The 19,303-nt window shown below is 32.2% G+C and overlaps 1 protein-coding gene across 1 annotated transcript; it reads right to left on the bottom strand.

Annotated features, from left to right (window-relative positions):
* Window positions 1-4,538: 4,538 nt before the first annotated feature.
* On the bottom strand, window positions 4,539-7,512 carry LOC145324022 (peptidyl-Asp metalloendopeptidase-like). The gene is made up of 2 exons (XM_080166656.1): window positions 7,424-7,512; window positions 4,539-6,204 (listed from the first exon to the last, which is right to left on the bottom strand). Exons 1-2 carry the CDS (start codon window positions 7,461-7,463, stop codon window positions 4,628-4,630), a joined length of 1,617 nt encoding a protein of 538 aa, XP_080022782.1. The 5' UTR covers window positions 7,464-7,512; the 3' UTR covers window positions 4,539-4,627.
* Window positions 7,513-19,303: the final 11,791 nt, after the last annotated feature.

The raw sequence follows: 19,303 nt of genomic DNA, 5'->3' as shown, positions 1-19,303 counted from the left end.
AAGAAAACGAAGTAGCGGGTTTCGTCGTATTTTACAGTAGCTTTTGATAGGGTAGGTTAATTACTGTTATTGTTAATAATTGTCCCACAGGTTTTGAGCCCCCAGCAGGGTTAGTTCCTCCCACAGGGGCTAGAAATAAGAGAAAGGCTTCTGTGAAAATACGACGAAACCCGCTACTTCGGTTTCTTTCCATGATGGCCTTTTTATCATCACTTTATTCAACTTGTAAAATAAAAGTTTAGAAATATCTTCCTAATTGTGGTGCTACCTTCCCAAAATATTTATAAACCTCACCAGGACCTATGAAAATTTACTCTGTAAAGGTTCAGGGGTTAGCAATAGACTTTGTTACAGGCAAATAAAAAACTTCCTGTTACTTTATTATAAGGACTAGCGGCTACGCCCCTAGAGGCCCCTAGTGGCACTTTAAATGTTTTTGTTTGTTAAATTTAATTTTTTATGTACGATACCACCTTATTTGACGTTGAAGTCTCCCCTAAGGGGGGGATTTTTTTGTTTTTGGGGGGGTTAGGGGTGTCCCACCCCTTAAGAAAATATCTTAAAACCACCACAGGACCAGTAGGTATATTCCCTGAAGAGTAGAGCCCATTCGGTTCAGTGGTTACCGAGATCTTAAGCTTCAGACGGACAGACAGACAGACATCGTTCTACTTTGTATTATAGATAAGTGCAAAATTTTAACTTTAAGTTATTTGGTATTTACTTACTTAAATCAATCAGCTGATCATTGCTTATTTATAATTCTAATCTTTTTTTTTAAACATAGCGATGAGTGTAACTAGCTGAATATATTTTTTTTTCTTACATAAATTTAAAAAAAATAATTGATTAAATTGTTTTAACTTTAAAATAATGCAAAAAAATATTCTAAGTTTTTACGAGACAGCTTTTTAATATTTTTTTAATAAACTTCAACTATTGATATGGTTTGGCCCGATTATGATCAGGGACAGAAAGATAAGTATATGATTTGAAAAATAATTGGAAAATAAGACTTAGTATAGAGTAACTTTTTTTTCGCCGAACAATGTAATTATACTTGTGAATCTATAGTATGGGGTTATTATTACAATCTCTAATTATTTTTGTGTACTAAAACTTAGCAATAACAGCAAAAAATAAGAATTTGTTTAGGTTGGGTTATATTTCAGTTGTACTAAAATCGGTTGACCTACTGAAAAATTCGGTCGACCTCTAAAATGCTTTTGTGAACTGGGCTTATGGCTTTGAAACCAATTCATATCCTCTGGATTATTACTAGTTCTCAGCCATAATGAAAACTAACAAATCAGGTTTAAATCTTGTAATTTTTCATTTTAGAATTTGCAGAAAGCTGTCTATAATACAACAATGCAAGAAATAACTCTTATTGTTCGATAAAGAATTTATATACAACTGTCATCATTTTGAATAAAAATAGTTTATTTTTTTTAGTCGTAGGAAGAAATTCAACAACTAAGTTCAAACTATAAATTGTGAAAAAAATAATATTGAAAATCAAATAATCAAATCAAGTATCACAAAATTTGTCGAATATATATTTATTATTAAATACTCTTGCATTGAATACTCTTTGAACTTTTATAATCAAGTGTTTTCTGCTGTTTGTAAAACCATAAAAAACAATAAAATTGTAAACTGTAATGGCTGTAAAAATAGTTATCATCAGGGAGGGAAGGGACATTTGACTGTTAATTATGATATTTCCAAGTTTTTAACACCTGGTTCTCCAATTCGTTCTCCTTTACAATATAGCTTCTCCTCTTCTGGGAAAGTTCATAAGTATTTTGGGAAGATTACCATAAATCGCCTCTGGAGCACATAACCCTCCCTCTTAAAACTTTTCATTTTATAGAAATTTGGAGGGGGTCAAACAACTCCCCAACCTCAAGTCCACCTAGAGGTTTCAAGGAGGAGTAGTCGCTAGCATACAGTAAAGTACAACAAAATACCTTAAAAGGAGGCTTGTCAAAATATTTTATGACGTAAAAAGTGATGAACTAATTATAAAAAGGTGCGCCCTATTTTAGCATTTTTTTCATAATGTAACATTTTCTATGTCAAATTTAGAGGCAGGGAGGGCATTCAAAAGGATAAAAATGCAGAGCTCTTTTTAATCCTCTTTCTCTTTTAACTATTATGTATGTTATCATCCTAACAATAAGTTGATTATTCTGTCAAAAGCTGTAAAATCTGTCTATCAAAAAAAATTCACAAATACAAGTATAGTTTTTTAGCATCGTATTATAGACAGCTTTCCGCGGATCATGAAAGGAAAAATTATAAGATTAATTCCGTTTTAGTTGGCCCAAAGGGAACTAATGTACGGGCCAACTAAACTGACATTAATTTAATGACTTATATCATTATTAGCAGAAAATTGTCTATAATACGATATGATACATGACTTTTCAGTATAGCGAGTACTGATTTTAATCCACCCGATATTAATCGGTTTCAAAGCCATACTGGAAAAATTGCAATGGCTGTTAACAAAAACTTTTGTCTTGCTAAAACAAAAATATATATAGTATAAAGTAGTAAGATTTATTTAAAAATAAAGACCTCTGAATTTTTTTGACTGAATGGGTTGTACTTTTCAGAGAAGCTTTGTAAATGTCTTAGCTGGGTAAAAGCTTTTTTTCCAACCTCCTCCCAACCTTGGTCACCTTCCCCTAGAGGGTTTGGGCAAAGCAATTCATGTTCCCTTCCTATATGAGATAATTGATGTAGAATATACGTGGATATTATGACAGGGTAAATTTTTTTGTCAATTTAGATTGCTCACTTATTTATTGGTCAGTTTGAATTTCCAATAGAAGGGGAGGGGATGGGGTAAAGTGAATGGATAAGGTATTGTTATTTTAGTCTGCTGCAAGTTTCTTTAAAGTAGAGAACATGAAAATCTGGTGTAAGATTCAGCTAATAATATATCCATTAATATGAGATAATATTTTGATATGCTGTTCAGTTTTTGTGGCAAATCCTATCAAATATTTTCAAACGTTCATCAAATTTCTTTTAAAAACACCTTTTTACACAAAATATCTAAATAATTTTAAAGGTTATTAACAATTTAGTTTTAACTGCGAAGCTTTACTATAATTATGGTCTGTATGTCACTAACCAGAAGAGAGAGAGAGAGAGTGGACAATGGGATGTTAATTACTTTAGTCTCCAAAGTTTTATAGTAAAGTTTTCTTATTCGTTGGCTTAGCAACTTTGGGGACTTTGAATTTGATTGGTTGGTTGATTAAGTTGAGTGTTCAAACCTTAAATTTTATTCTAAAGAAGGGACAATTAATCTTATTATGTGTATCATCATTGGTGATGTATATTGATTTATCATCCAATGTCTTATCCCTGTAGATTCCTAACAGATACATCCTATTGATTATTTAGGCTTGTTACAATTGTCCTATTAACCCTTAACGGTCGGGGGGGGGGGGGCGTTGAACGCCCCCCCTTCCGGTTTTTTCTATCTCATTTTCTGTGTGTGAAAGATAAAGAGCCCAAACTGCTTGACTTTTTAAGTATGGGTATAACACATAACTGAGAGTTGGAATCTTTTTAATATCTCCATCCTGGCGGGCACAGGATGCCAGCAAACCTGGCAGGGTGATCCAGGTAAATAGCAAAACAAAATTTTTTGACTTAAACAAAGCATTTTATCTTACTAAAATACTAAATTATCCCTTAGTAGTACATCCTTATATGAAATACAGGTGTTCAAGTCAATTTCAGGTTCCAGGTATGATCCTGCAGTTCCTGATCCTAAATTTCAAAACTTAGGTGTCAACATATAAAAATGGTTTTAGCGCATTTTTCTTAAAAAAATGGATTTTTTGTAGTCGACTTTGGGGGGCCAGTACTCCCTCCCTGGTTGAGATATGACCTTTAAACTTTGATATGTTCTAGTACATGTCCCTAATAGTATCTGTATACATTTTTAGCTCTATATCTCAACTTTGAAGTGTTTAGCAGCCATTCTTGCAAAAGGTTGATTATTTGAGCATAAGAAAAATGCGCTAAAACCATTTTTAGATGTTGACACCTAAGTTTTGAATTTTAGATTTTACTGTACTTTTTAAATAAAAACTGAAATATTTTTTTGTTGTTCTATTAATTGCCTTAAAAACGAAGAAAATAAGCCATTAATTATTAAATTCTGATAACTATAAGTGGGGTAAAATTGCTTTCAAAAAAGTTCTCATAAAAAAAACACACTGTAGTATGCTAGTATTTAACTATAAATAATCTGAAATTAAGATTTCAATAACTTCTGAACCAATCCAGTTCTTCTTATTAGGAAAGCGTCAAATAGATCCTATGATGGTTTTAGCCTAATATTTCAATCTTTGCAGACCTCCCAGATGCTATGCACATCCGCTTTTATTCTCATCATTTAAAGCATAATTAGCATAAACTGTAGGAAGAGGCGAATCCACTAGTAGATTATATGTGAATAGACAGAAAATTACATTCAGTTAAAATATTTAGGTAAGATAAACAACAAATGAATTTCAAAAATTATATTAAAGTAAAATAATTTGCTACATCAAAATTTTACATAAGAAAACAGGATATCATAGTTAAAAAGCCAAGGTTAGAGAAATTTGCAGCGTTTTGATCCAGAATCCCAGGATGGGTTTTGTTCCAAGTGAATATTATAGAGTTGACACAGATTATCCTTATAACGCCAATTTCCACAGTTGAGTGTTCCCCGGCAAGTTCTATGACACTCTTCTGCACTTGCTGTCTTTACGTTGTCCATCCAGCTCCAGTAATAAGCCAAAATTCCCTTATCATGGCACCTAATATCCATAGCACAATCAGCATTGGTTAGATCAGGACCATCCCACTCACCTGAGGTAGGAATGGATATTCTATTATAGCAGTAGTTATGCTGCGTATTAGCCAACCAACCTAGACAGTTAGGATCATAGAAACATTTAAACATACAGTCAAAAAGGTCAATATATCCACACCACTGGAGATTATTAACAATTGTAATTCCCTTCTTTACACAAAAACTATAGCTTTCAGTAGTAGTAGGATGGGGTGTAGTTGTGGTGGTGGTTGTTGTTGTTATAGGAGCACATTTACTTTCATCTCCAAGGGCAGCCATAGCAAATCTATTTTGCGTAAGAACTCTAACACTGTTTGCAGATCCAAGAACTCCTGTTGGTTGTCCATCAAATACTACATCAGGGTTAGAATAATAGTTGATCTTTCTTTCCTTAAGAGGAGTTCGATAAGCTTGGATTGTTATGTATTTTCCTCCAGGCAAGAGATAACCATTACCATCAGCATAGTTGGGGTTAGGTCTTTGTTCTATATTGTGCCCCAAACCAAAATTGTGTCCTAGTTCATGTCCTAGTACATATTTACTCAACATACATGCCTTTGCATTTAATGTGAATGTTCTGCCACTTCCTGTCTTATCAAATGCACCAAGGCCACATACAGTAGAGCTCTCAACAAGTATTGTTGCAGCATCTGCAGTTCCTCTCAGCTCTTCCACTGATCCTTTCATGTTTTCAAATGTTGCGTAATCTGCATGACCATCACCAGTTTCATCAAATGAGGTCATTTCTGTACCACAAGACTGAACACGGACAGGAGCCTTGGAATTGATGAAGCCCTGGTTTGTTACTGCAATAACTTCATTTATAAACCCCTTAATATCATTTGTAATGGCAGCAAACTGTGGAGTGTAATAAAACTTTAAGCTAAATGTTACACTTGTTGTTGTGTCTGTTGTTCTCATTTCAGGATAATCAATTCTTGTAGAAGCATTTCCAAATACATCATTAGTCAAATGTTCAGCCTCAGGCATGCTTCCAACATCCATTTGTTTTACAACATGAATATCATCACCACAATATTCAATGTCATAAGACTCACCATTGTCAAGCCAAGCATGTCCATAAATATCACCATTGTGCTCAGTGATAGTAACTTCAGCCAAATCATTTTCATACAGATAAGAATTGGCAGCTTCCCCTACAGGTCCTTTGAAATCTAAAATGTTCTTGATGATACCAAGGTGAAGTTTGGGATCTCCAAGTTTTGTATTGTTGACTGAAACAGGCATGCACATCTTCACAAATTGACCTTGGCAGCATGGCAATTCTGATCTTGTTTCCCCAAGTTCAGTGTACAAGGAGTTACAATTTATACCTAGATTCAAAATTGGTTATCAATGTAAATTTCAATCTTATAAATTACTAGTGGCTTCGCCCTATGGAATTTGTATGTGGTAATCCGAGCTGCAGTGTTCTTGTGGTAGACATAAATAGAAAAAAAAATAATAGGTCTCTTGGGGGGGGGGGGGCCGGGGGGGGGGGGGGTGTCCCGCATTCCAAGAAAATATTCTAAAACCACCACAGGACTGGGATATTCTCTACTGGGATAGTATAATCCAATCGGTTCAGTGGTTACCAAGATCCAAAGAAGATAAAGTATAGAATAGAATCCAGGTAGAAGATTCTGCCTGGCTAGCCTGAAGTAAAAATGGAACATTTGAAAGACAAAAACGGCTATAAGGCTGTTAGTAAATAACATGATTTCAGTAATTATTCAGAAAAAAAATTCAAAATAAATTCCTTTTGCAATAATTTACTAAAAGCCTTGTAGCCAAGCTTCCAGCTTTCTCTTCCCCATTCACAATGGATTAAAAATGAATTTGATGCCTTAAAAAATTTATTTATGTAAGAAAATTTACAAAAAATATTGTTCTTGGTATTTATATTATAAAACTAGGTTGCGCTCTTATGTTTGTTTTTAAACAGCTGATTTATACATGATAGCAACCACATCCATACATTAACTTGTGGTAGGGGGGAAGGGGGAGGAAGGGGCTGTACCCATTTGACTGTCCTTTAAAAATTACATATGTGGTCAAAGGTACTTACCAAAATTAAAACAATATAATGTTAAGTGACTTTTCATTTTTGTCTAATACGACCAAGCAGCTAATGCTGTCTTCACTTCAATTAGAGGTGTGTATCAGAGGAGACATTCCCAATCAGATACATTCTTAACGGGTAATTAATTACCTTCCATTAAATGACAACTATTCAAAAGTCATACGTGTTACATAACAATACATATTTTAAATTATGAAGATCAAAAAATTTTTTAATAGAATATACTAGATTTTGATACAAATTAAGTTTTTCTAATTTTGTCCAACTAGTCATTGTGATTTCTACTTTAGCTTTATTGTCTTTACTGCGCAAGTCAAAGATTCCTTCAAATTTCCCAGAAATTTTTAGGGTTTTCACTTCTATTCCTCCTTATTCTATGCCAAGATCTTAAAAGACAGACAGATAAACGGACAGATATCAAGCTACTTATGTTTAAAATTAAATGTATATAAGTCATTTAAAAGTTGTACCTGTTAGAAGAAACCCAAACAAGGCTATAAACATGAGCATTTTGGCATGGGGCTAGAACTGAAAAATCAAAGAAATAATTTTAAGAATACTAATAATTATTTTTTAAGAAAGAATAATAACAGTAAGTGTTAAGGTAATGGAACAGCCACTTAATATATTACTAGCTGCTTAGCCCCTAGAAGCCTCTAGGGGCACTTAAGGTAGGAGAGGGAAAAATTGACCTCATCCCATTTTAAATTTGAGTTTCAAAAGAGTAAAAAAATATTAGGGGAGGGAGGTGAAGACACCCTCCCCAAAAATAGTTAAAAACCTTCCCAGGACCTATAAGAAGCTTCACTGTAAAGGAGAACATTATCGGTTTAGCGGTTAGCGAGATCCTTCGGGACAAACGCTTACTACTTTATATAATAGGATAAGTGAATATAAATTTTATCTAAAATCTGTACTAATAAATTAAATTGTAATTATAATATTATATTAACAATTAAAATACACTTACCCAAACAACTAAAAGATGACTGTTTAATCCAAAATTTTGGCACTTTATTATAAAGTTTGTTTTCGATCACAAATGTAAATATTCTTTTATTCTCTGATAGAGAATTAATATGTATAAGTCAGTTAATTGTATTTATACAAAAGCAAAAAAATAATTATACAATTGGACGCGAAGAAACATTTTTTCTACTTGATACTTTCTCATTTTAGTCCTAGCTTGCAAGAATTTTAATAAAATTCTTTCTTATCTGCTAGTCAAAAGTTCTTCAAGAGGGGTTTCAGGTTAGTTAGTTGTCTAGAATAAACATATACAGGGTGCAGTACATAAATCTGGACGTTTTTTAAACGACCATAGCGTCAAAACTTCTTGACCAATCAGGACGAAGATGGACATGTACAACGAGCTGGCCGCGCATATGTACAACAAGTCAGATTCCAAATGCGCCGGTGGTTTAATCTGGATTCTCGACTAGGGCCCACTAAATCTGCCCTCAGCCCATCTGTCGGTGAGGTAGAGTAATAAATTTAAAGTATAGATGTATAAACAGATTACTAAATTATTTCCGATGGCAAAGACCTTTCCAATTGCAGACGAGAAAGAATTTCATTAAACTTTGCTTTCTAAATTCAACTGTTTAATGCTTTCTTCTGCTTTTTGAAAAAGAAAGGGACAATTTTTGTGAAAAATTGTCATTTCTATCTAAACTTATGTGAAGTATTTAAAACTGCCATTATCAATTTCTCACAACTAGGCTCCTGACTGTAAAATTATATTAATAATCATCTTTTCCGATTTACACTACTGAATTGTTAAACCTAGTTTTTTTTGTGATTAACAAGACATTTTTATTAATGATGTGAATACTTTCTTGCAAACCATAATTATCAAGTTTTTAATGACATCTAGCGACAAATATAGAACTAATATATTGCAGATGTTCCCAAATTTATTTTTTGCCTGAATTTACGTTGTTTTCAATTATTTTTCCATAAAGGGTTGAGCTTTCCCTGAGGTGGTGGCAAATTAACTATGTCCTTATTTTAAAAAAATGGCTTATTGTCAGTTTTATGAGATCAATGGATAATTTTCAAAATAGTTTTCAACAAATGAACAGTAATTAGACATTGCTAAACAAATTTAACTAGGAAAAAATGCAGAAATCATTACAGATCATACATAGACGTCCAAGTAAAGGGGTAAAGGGGTGTTCACCCCTTTAGACTTTGAAATTTTACACCCCACAAGTTTTTAAAAAATACATTAGATTACCCCCTTGAACATATGGAACCCCGCATTCAAAGTAAAAAGCTTGGGCGCCCTTGAGCTCACATTAGTTTACAATTTGCTTTATGTTTTTTTGCCGGCACCGGGTTGTATTTACATTTTTGAAAGATTCAGCTGACCCCTCAGATTTTAAAATTCAATAAAATCTTTAAAATTGACGTTTTTATGTTCATTTGTATAAAAATTAGAATTTGTTTGGATTTATGTGCCGCACCTTGTATACTTCTACATTTATTTATAGAACTAACAACATGAGTCATTCAATAGCTCCTTTACTTTGTGACTTTCTTTTTATCTACCCATTAACCAAATAAGTTCAGTAGGTCAACAAAAAGTAAAGACTAAATTTTAACATTATCCTTGTTTCAGACAATAATCCTAACTGAAAAAATAAATGTACTTTCAACAGATATTTTATTTTTAAATCAGGTGTTATATTTGATTTACAACTTACTTAAAATATCAATATGTCAAATCAAAATGTTTCTTTTCTATTCTATATCTATTTAATACAAAGTAGAACAATGTGTGTCTGTCCATCTGTCCCTTAAGATCTCAGTAACCATTGAACTGATCGGATTCTACTCTTCATGGAATATACTATTTTGAGGGAGGTTACCACCATCTTCCCAAGAAAAATCAAAAAAAAAATCTAATTTTTTTTCGTAGAGACTTGAACGCACAATAGACATGTTACGTAGAGACTTTAACGCAACATAGAAATATTACGTATTTTTAAAAGCGAAGCTTTTCTATAATTAGGGTCGGTCTGTCCGTCCGTCCGTACGTCCGTCCGAGATAGATAGCTTTTATTCGTTAATTTAGGCATGTTAGAATTGTCCTATCGTTTTCAAACTTTGCATGATGATTCCTGTAGTAGTTGGGTACAATTTAGAAAGCGTAGCAACTCTATAATCATTACCAGAATGTCCGTACGTCCATTTTAAACATGTTGATTTTTCTACTTTTTTAACAACAAATTTTCAAGTGTTTTAATTATCCGTTTGATCTGATTTTTGGTATATTGATTCCTGGGACAACAAAGAACAATATTATAAGCGAAGAAACTCTATAAACAAGTCCAAAAATGTAAGTATGTCCATAAACATTATCCTGTTTTTAAGCAGTTTTTCAACAAATTTACCTACAATTTTGATTCGACATTTATACATTTATGTTCTGATTTTTCAGATACTATACAAGTGTTAATGTCCGTTTGTCCTACCGTTTCAGTGCTTCGCTTTTATGGATGTTGTCATCCTTGTTTTTAAACATATAAAGTGCCACTAGATGCCTCTAGGGGCATAGCCGCTAGTATATTTATATTTGATCATTAGTAATATTTTTTCTCTCTATTATCAATGATTATAGTATGCTAGTATTTTAAACTATAAATAGTTTGAAATTAAGGTTTCAATATTAAAGTAATATATATAGAGTGATAAGTAGTATTTGTAAGCCTGTTCCTTTCTCAAAGAGGGGTTCCATACGTTTAAGGGGAGTAATCTAACGTATTCTTAAAAAAACTTGTAGGGTGTAAAATAAAAGATTTCAAAGTCTAAAGGGGTGAACACCCCTTTACCCATTTTCTTGGATGTCTATGTATGAGCTGCAATGATATTTGCATTTATCCTAGTTAAATTCGTTTTGCATTGTCTAAATACTGTTCAATTGTTGAAAAATATTTTGAAAAATATCTACTGATCTCAAAAAACTGACAATAACCCAATTACTTAAGATAAGGACATAGTTAATTTGCCACCACCTGAGAGAGAGCTCAACCCTTTATGGAAAAATAATTGAAAACAACGTAAATTCAGGCAAAAAAAAATTTGGGAACATCTGCAATATATTAGTTCTACATTTGTTGCTAGATGTCACTAAAAACTTGATAATTTTGATTTGCAACAAAGTATTCACATCATTAGGAAAATGTCTTATTAATCACAAATAACTAGGGTTAAAAATGCAGTATTATAATCGGAAAAGATGATTATGAATATAATTGTAAAGTCAGGAGCCTAGTTGTGAAAAATTGATAATGTCAGTTTTAAATACTTCACTTAAGTTTAGACAGAAATGGCAATTTTACACAAAAATTGTCCCTTTCTTTTTCAAAAAGCAGAAGAAAGCACTAAACAGCTGAAATTAGAAAGCAAAGTTTAATGAAATTATTTTTTGTCTGCAACATTCTAGGTCTTTGCAATTGGAAATCAAATAGTAAGCTCTTTATACATCTATACTGTAAATTTATTGTTTCAATAACTTCTGAACAAATCCAGTACTCCGTATTAGGAAAGCTAAATAGATCCTAGGATGATTAGCCTATTCTTTCATTCTTTGAAGACACCTAGATGCTAGGGGCGCATTCACTATCAAAAAAATGCTTTTATCAGAGAGAGGGAACACTAGACTGTTTATTACACTAGTCCCCAAAGTTTTATAATAACATTTTCTTATTCATTAACTTTGATTGGTAGATTCATTAAAATGAGTGTTCAAACGTTTCAACAATAAATTTATAGTATAGACGTATAAAGTATAAACAGATTACTAAATGATTTCCGATGGCAAAGACCTAAAGCTCAGCAGACGAGAATAATTTCATTAAACTTTGCTTTCTAAATTCAGCTGTTTAATACTTTCTTCTGCTTTTTGAAAAAGTAAGAAACAATGTTTGAGAAAAATTGCCATTTCTGTCTAAACATTTATTAAGTATTTAAAACTGCCATTTTAAATTTCTCACAACTAGGCTCCTGACTTTAAAATTATATTCATAATCATCTTTTCCAATTTACACTACTGTATTTTTAAACCTAGTTATTTGTGATTAACAAGACATTATTCCTAATGATGTGAATACTTTGTTGCAAATCATAATTCAAAAGTTTTTAGTGACACCTAGCGACAAATATAGAACTAATATATTGCAGAAAGGGAACATTACACTAGTCCCCAAATTTTTATAATAATGTTTCTTTTTTAGTTCGCTGAAAAACTTTGGTGACTTTTATTGAATTTTGATTGATTGTTTCAGTAAATATGTATATTGAGTGTCCAAACGTGCCAACCACTAATTTTACACTGCAGATGGGGTAATTTTGTGTTTCATCATATGGGATGTCCACCAATTTATTGGTCATTTTCTTATCCCTTTCGTCCTGTGACCCTTACAAAACGAATTACTGAAGAAATATACTTTGATAGCAGGGAGGGAGGGGACATTGATCCGTTTATTTCACTTGTACCCAAAGTTTTATGATAATGTTTTCTTATTCGCTGAATCATCAACTTTGGTGAATTTATTGAATTTTGATTGGTTGTTCCAGAATATATATTGAGTGTTCAAACGTTACAGCCACTAATTTTACATAATGGGTAATTTTTTGTATAATGATTTGGGATGTGCACCATTATATTGGCCATTGTCTTATCCCTTTAGATCTGGACAAGTCTGGACCACACTACATCACACTAGAGACATTAAAGATTGCCACTTTTGCTGCTATGTCAGGCGAATGACATTTATAGTAAATGCAGTGGGAATGCTCTAGCCTATACACAGGCACAACTCATTGATCTTGCCCAGTTAGGACTGCCAGACAAAGGTTGTACAACTCCCTGTATCATATGTATAATAAATAAATCTTCCCCCAATTAATGTTCCTTCAGTTTTGCCAGGTTGTGAGGACTGGGAGATTAGTACCCAAAGTTTTATAACCACTTTATCTTATTTATTTTGAGTCAGAAACTTTTGGGATTTTTAATTAATTTTGATTGGTTGATTCAAATTAGTAATTTTCAAACTTTATGACCAATAATTTAAACCTTAGAATGTTTCACATTGGGAATGAATAACCATTAATCATCCTTTTTCTTATCCCTTAAGATCCCTGAGTTTCTCCCCGGGTAGTTTGGGAGAAGAAAGGAATGTAGATTTATTGCAAAATAAGTGAGCAATGTATAATGAAAAGCTTATAATATATGTGTACTTAAAAAGCTAATAAAGTCTCTAAATGGGCATAACAACTTTCGGGAATAGGCCCTTTCATGGCAACGCTCCTTATAGGGGCGATTCGTCGTATTTTCACAGTAGCTTTTTAAAGGTTGTTTTAGGTTAGGTTAGGTGATTGCCCTGCAGGGTTAGGCAATTGACCCCGCGGGGTTAGAGACCCCCTCAGGGGCTAGAAATAGGAGAAAAGCTATTGTGAAAATACGACGAATCGCCCCTTCAGGAGCGTTGCCACGAAAGGGACTATACCCGAACTTACAGGTAATGATTATTAAGTTTTCTTTTAAATCGTACATAACTGTTACAGGAATAATCATTTAAAGTTTAAATTCAATATGATAATTCTAACATGCCAAAATTAACGGATTTGAGCATTTCGTTACTTACAGACAAACGGACATACAGACCCTAATTATCGAAAAGATTCGCTTTTAACAAGGTTTATTTTTTCCATCTTTTTTACTAACATTAAATGATAATAAAGTAGGAGTAAAATTCCGAGATCTAAAGGGATAAGACAATGGCCGATAAATTCAGGTACATTTTAGATGATTAACATTGCATTTATAATTGATAGTTAAAAACTATCCCTGTGCCTATAAGAAGCTTTACTGTGAAGGAGAACCATATCGGTTAGCGAGATCCCTCGCTGCAGACAAAAAACACTTACTACTTTATATAATGGTTACACATTTAACTTTAATATTAAAACATTTTTATTTATTTTTTTTTTGGGGGGGGGGCTATAATTTAAGAATGTTAATACCAAAAAGAAAAAGTAATCCACGTCAATAAAATCACAGTTTTCTGGTCAAAAAAACAAAACAAAATGTCAAATTTCTATTATATGTGGTTTAAAATTTTGCCGCTAGGTGTATCTTTTTTATTAAGAAAACTAAAGAAAATGCATTATGCTTCACATAGTATGATGTAAAAAAAAAAAAAAAAATAGTATTGGTAAATCAATGGATAAGATATTGATAAATGATGCTGTTTGGGCATCTTTATTTACTGGACATTTTTTTAAAGTACAAACGACCAAAACGTTTCAAAAAGGTGTAAGATTATCTATGTATACATTCTTAATTAATCTAATTTCTAAAGGTGGTGGAATATTTCCAAGTACCGAAATTCTTAACCTTTCCCTCTATGAAAGTACATATTGGAGGTCCAATGATGGACACATAACTAGTACACTTTGATCTTGCAAAAATAGTTGTACTTTACATTACCAACGCCGTCCAGTTAAGTAGCGTTCACAGGGTTTTACTTTGGTGGGGGGGGGGGGGGGAGTTTAGTAAGAAGGATATTGAAATGGAGAACTCAATCAGCTCTTTGGTTATTGAGATCATAGTGAAACATGAATTTTTATCTAAATAGCAGGTAAGCCTCTAGGGGCACTTGAGGATTGAATTTGACAACCTGTTTTTATTAAAAAAGAAAGAAAATATTGTATGAGTGATTTTTCTTGGGAGGGTTGTAGTACCCTCCCAAGAAAATAGGACAGAAAAGGACCAATGACAAGGTACATTGTAAAGGAGAACCATATCTGTTCAGCGGTTAGCAAAATCCTTTGGTACAGACAGACAAACTAACAAAGATCCTGTTACTTTATTATAAGGATACACTTAACTTTAGTATAAACATTTTTATTTTTTTAAGAGGGGTGGGCTATAATTTAAGGATTGGGGGGGGGGGTGTATCCCACCCTCTAAAAGAAAATTCATACCAATTATAAAAAGTAATCCACGTTAATAAAATCAAGGTTTTCTGTCCAAAAGAGAAAACAACTGCTAAATTTCTATTATATGTAGTTTAATATTTTGCCGCTAGGTGTCTTATAAATTTTACATTTTAACAAATAAAATGCATTATGTGTTTCATATAATTTTGTTTAAATGTAAAATAAATTAGTATTAGTAAACTAAATGGTAAAATTTGATAATTAATGCCATATGGGCATCTTTTATTGCTGTTCTTTTTTAAAAAGTCCAAATTACTAATAGGCTCCTTAAATTTGTCCTACGGTAATATCAATAATTAATCAATAGTTTGAATTAATTTTATGAAGGTCGTGGAGAAATATCTACCACCAATTAGATATAGCATGTCGGTGTATGGCAGAATTAAGTTGACAAATCACTATGATAAAGAAATAGAATATCTATCTGTTTGAGTGTGTATTTGTAAAGAAGGATCTCGCTGTACCGCTCCGGATTTCCTTTACAAAGTAGGCTTTCTTAGGTCTCGGGAAGGTTTATAAATATTTATGTGGAAGGTACCACATCCCTCCCAAGAGTAATCGCACCTAGCAACCCCCTCTAAAAAAGACTTTATGTGGAAGTGAGGTCTCACCTTTATAAATAAGATGATTATCTATGCCAGAGAGAGAGAGGGGACAATGGGCTGTTTATCGCATTAGTCCCCAAAGTTTTATAATAACGTTGGCACTTTTATTGAATTTTGATGGGTTGCTTCATTAAAATGGGTGTCCAAACGATTCAACCAATAGTTGTAATATACTGAGGATGTATACATCAAATTATTGGCCATTATCTTATCCCTTTAGATCCCTGATACTTTCCCACGTAATATACAGTTTTAAATGATCATTTTTTATACGAATTATATTTTCTTTCATTAGAAATTAACACTTTGATATTATTCTTAATTTCGTTGCAAAGTTTCGTGATTTTTTATCCCTTATACACAATCCTATTTCATAAAGTGGTAATTTGTTTTTGTCTGTAGCAAAAGATCTCGGAAACGGCTGGTTTGAATCGGTAATTCTTTTCAGGGTATGTTTATTTATGTCTTGAAAGGACAAGATGATTTCCTAAACTAAGGACTCTGAACGTAACACCAACAAAATGTTCGAAATTTAAATTTTTTAAAGACAGAGGGGGGTTAAACACCCCCCCCCCCCCCGAAAACTCTAGGGTACGTTTTTTATGAGGTAGGGAGAGAGGATTCTATTATATTTCAATAAAATTTGCAACAAAACAAATAAAAGATATCAACAACACAATTTTCTATTATATATAGTTTTTTTTTTGGCCGCTAGATGTCTCAATACTAAAGTTATTACAATAAGAATATCTTCATGTTTTAATAAAAAAAAACAAATATATTTTCTTGAAGATGTTTAATTATATTTTTGAAGGTGTTTACATTATTTTTGTGCTTTTAAATTTAATAAATTATAAGGAGTATATGATAAAATGAAAACAAACCATGGTAGCAACAAAAAAGACATGCACCATTATAGTACTATTTTATACGCTTTTTAAATTTCTGTATGCAGTGAATAAATTTGCTGCTGATATAAACATCAGTCTCTTAGAAGCTAGTGCCTACCTATCTTGAGGTCTCTTGAAGAGGTGGGAATTGAATTTTGAAACCCATTTTTATTTAATTAGTCGAATGTCTATATATGGTGTATTCAGTCACGTCTCTACGAAAATAAGAGAATATGAAAATAAAATTGTGATTTTTTTCTTGAGAGGGTGGTGGGTTATAAACTAAGTATTTCACGCATTTTTAGTGTAAGCAGCTTTCCGCGGTTATAAAATGTACAATTAGAAGCATTTTTTTTACCCTCCTTCTAAAATCAGGGGTAACATTTTTAATAGGGAGAGGTGATGCGATTCTAATATATCTCCAAAAAATTCGCAACAAACAAATAAAAAATATCCACTACACGATTTTCTATTTTACATAGTCATATATATCTATCTATCCATCTACCTATTCATATATATCTATCTATCCATCTACCTATTCATATATATCTATCTATCCATCTACCTATTCATATATATCTATCTATCCATCTACCTATTCATATATATCTATCTATCCATCTACCTATTCATATATATCTATCTATCCGACTACCTTTTCATATATACATATCTATTCATCTACCTATTCATATATATCTATCTATCCATCTACCTATTCATATATATCTATCTATCCATCTACCTATTCATATATATCTATCTATCCGACTACCTTTTCATATATACATATCTATTCATCTACCTACCTATTAAGTTGTCAAAGTAGCTTTAAATTACCCAAATAATGGTTGACTCTTTTGTTTTAATCTTATGTTTATATATCTATCTATCATTAGATTACTTTAATTATCTATCTTTACAGATATATCTATCTATCTACCTATTAAGGTAAATAATGCATGACTCTTTTACAGACATATCTATCTACCTATTCATATATTTATCTTTACAGACAAATCTATCCATCTACCTATTAAGTTGTCAAAGTAGCTTTAAATTATCCAAATTATGCTTGGCTCTTTTACAACAAGTATACACAAACATATCTATCTATCTACCTACTACATACAAACAATCTATATATCAATCTACCTATTTATATCTACTCATCTACCTATTAAGCTGTCAATGTAGCTTTAAATTACACAAATAATGCTTGACTCTTTTACAACAAGTATTTACAAAAAGGGATACAAAAAAGACAAATAGAATAATTTTTTTATAAATAATGAAAAAGACTTTGTTCACTGTTAGATTGATGCCCTTTATAGTACAGCTTCATATGCTGGATTAGTTATTTATCTCATCATAGACAGCTTTCCGCAAATAGTAAAATGAAAAATTATAAGATTAACTAGTTTATTAGCCCTGATTATTAATATTATCATTTTATTTTAGTATTTGTAAACTTTTGTCTGCAATTCAATGCGATACATGAATTTTCAGTGTGGCGGTGTTTTTGTAAAGATTTTTTGTGGCCCAACCAAAGCACAAATTTTGTTGTAAGGTTTACTCCCAAAGTAAAACAATGGGAAAAATTATGGGTACTTTCTAAATATCTATCTACCTATCTGTCTTGTGGAGGGAGAGGACATAGGGTTGTTTAATACACCAGTCCCCAAAGTTTTATAATATAATTTTCTTATTCATTGGCCTAACAATTTGGGGGAGTTTTGTTGAATGTTGATTTGTTTGTTCAGTATGGGGTAACTTTGTGTATCACCAATAGGGATGTACATCAATTTGGGTGTTTGAGATTCAAACAAATGTAAGAAGGGAAGGAAAACGACTGGGACTGTAAATTTTACTAGTACCCAAAGTTTTTTTATCTTATTTGTTGGTTTAAAAACGCTGAATTTTGATTGGTTGGTTCATTAAGTTGAGTGTCCAAACATTTCAAACATAAATTGTAATCAACAGAAGGGATAATTTTGTTAACACTGGGGATGTACAATAATTAATATCGGCCATTGTCTTATCCCTTTAGATCCCTGGTAAGAAATCTCTCAATATCTTTTGCCCTTCCAATGATCTTCATATATAACATGTTTACTTTTTGCCACAAGGATGGGGGAAGGGAATTGTTAAAAGTGAAGCTTTTCTATAATATGGTAAGTCCATCAATTAGAGTAAAAGACTAGAGGGAGAAAGGGTTAAATAACTGTAGTGTCCTTATGTTTTAGAAAGGTTTTGTGATTTTAAACTGTTTGAAAATCACATATACTCTCTTTTTTATATTTAACATGATTAATCCTTATAACAGGATGTCTGTATGTCTGTACTGAAGGATCTAAACCGATATAGTTCTCCTTTACAGGGAAGCTTTAAAGAAGATATTTCCTTGGGAAGCTTCTCATAGGTCCTGAGAAGGTTTATAACTATTTTAGGCGAGGGTACCACCACCCTCCCAAGAGAAATCACACCTACCAACCTACCTTAGACATATAGACAAAACCACATATATATAGAAAAGCTTTGCTTTCAGAAATTTAAATAAAACTTAATGATTTGATTTTCTTTCAACTGTCATTCCAAGTGGTATGTATAATTTATAAAAATGCAGGGAGGGAGGGGACAATGGGTTGTTTAAAACAAGTCCCAAAGTTTTTTGATAACGTTTTCTTATGTATACATTTGCTTATTAATTTTGGAAACATTTATTCAAATTTGAATGGTTGATTAAGATGAGTGTCCAAAATATTCAACCACTAATTCTAATGTACAAAATGGATAAAAAGTGTATCATCATTGGATTTGAACGTAATTTATGGTCCATTAT

The sequence above is a fragment of the Acartia tonsa genome, chromosome 7, assembly GCF_053477335.1.
Source record: "Acartia tonsa isolate MP-2025a chromosome 7, ASM5347733v1, whole genome shotgun sequence".
Lineage (NCBI taxonomy): Eukaryota > Metazoa > Arthropoda > Copepoda > Calanoida > Acartiidae > Acartia > Acartia tonsa.
Note: the sequence above shows the minus strand (reverse complement) of the source record. Positions and strands in the feature narration are given on the sequence as shown.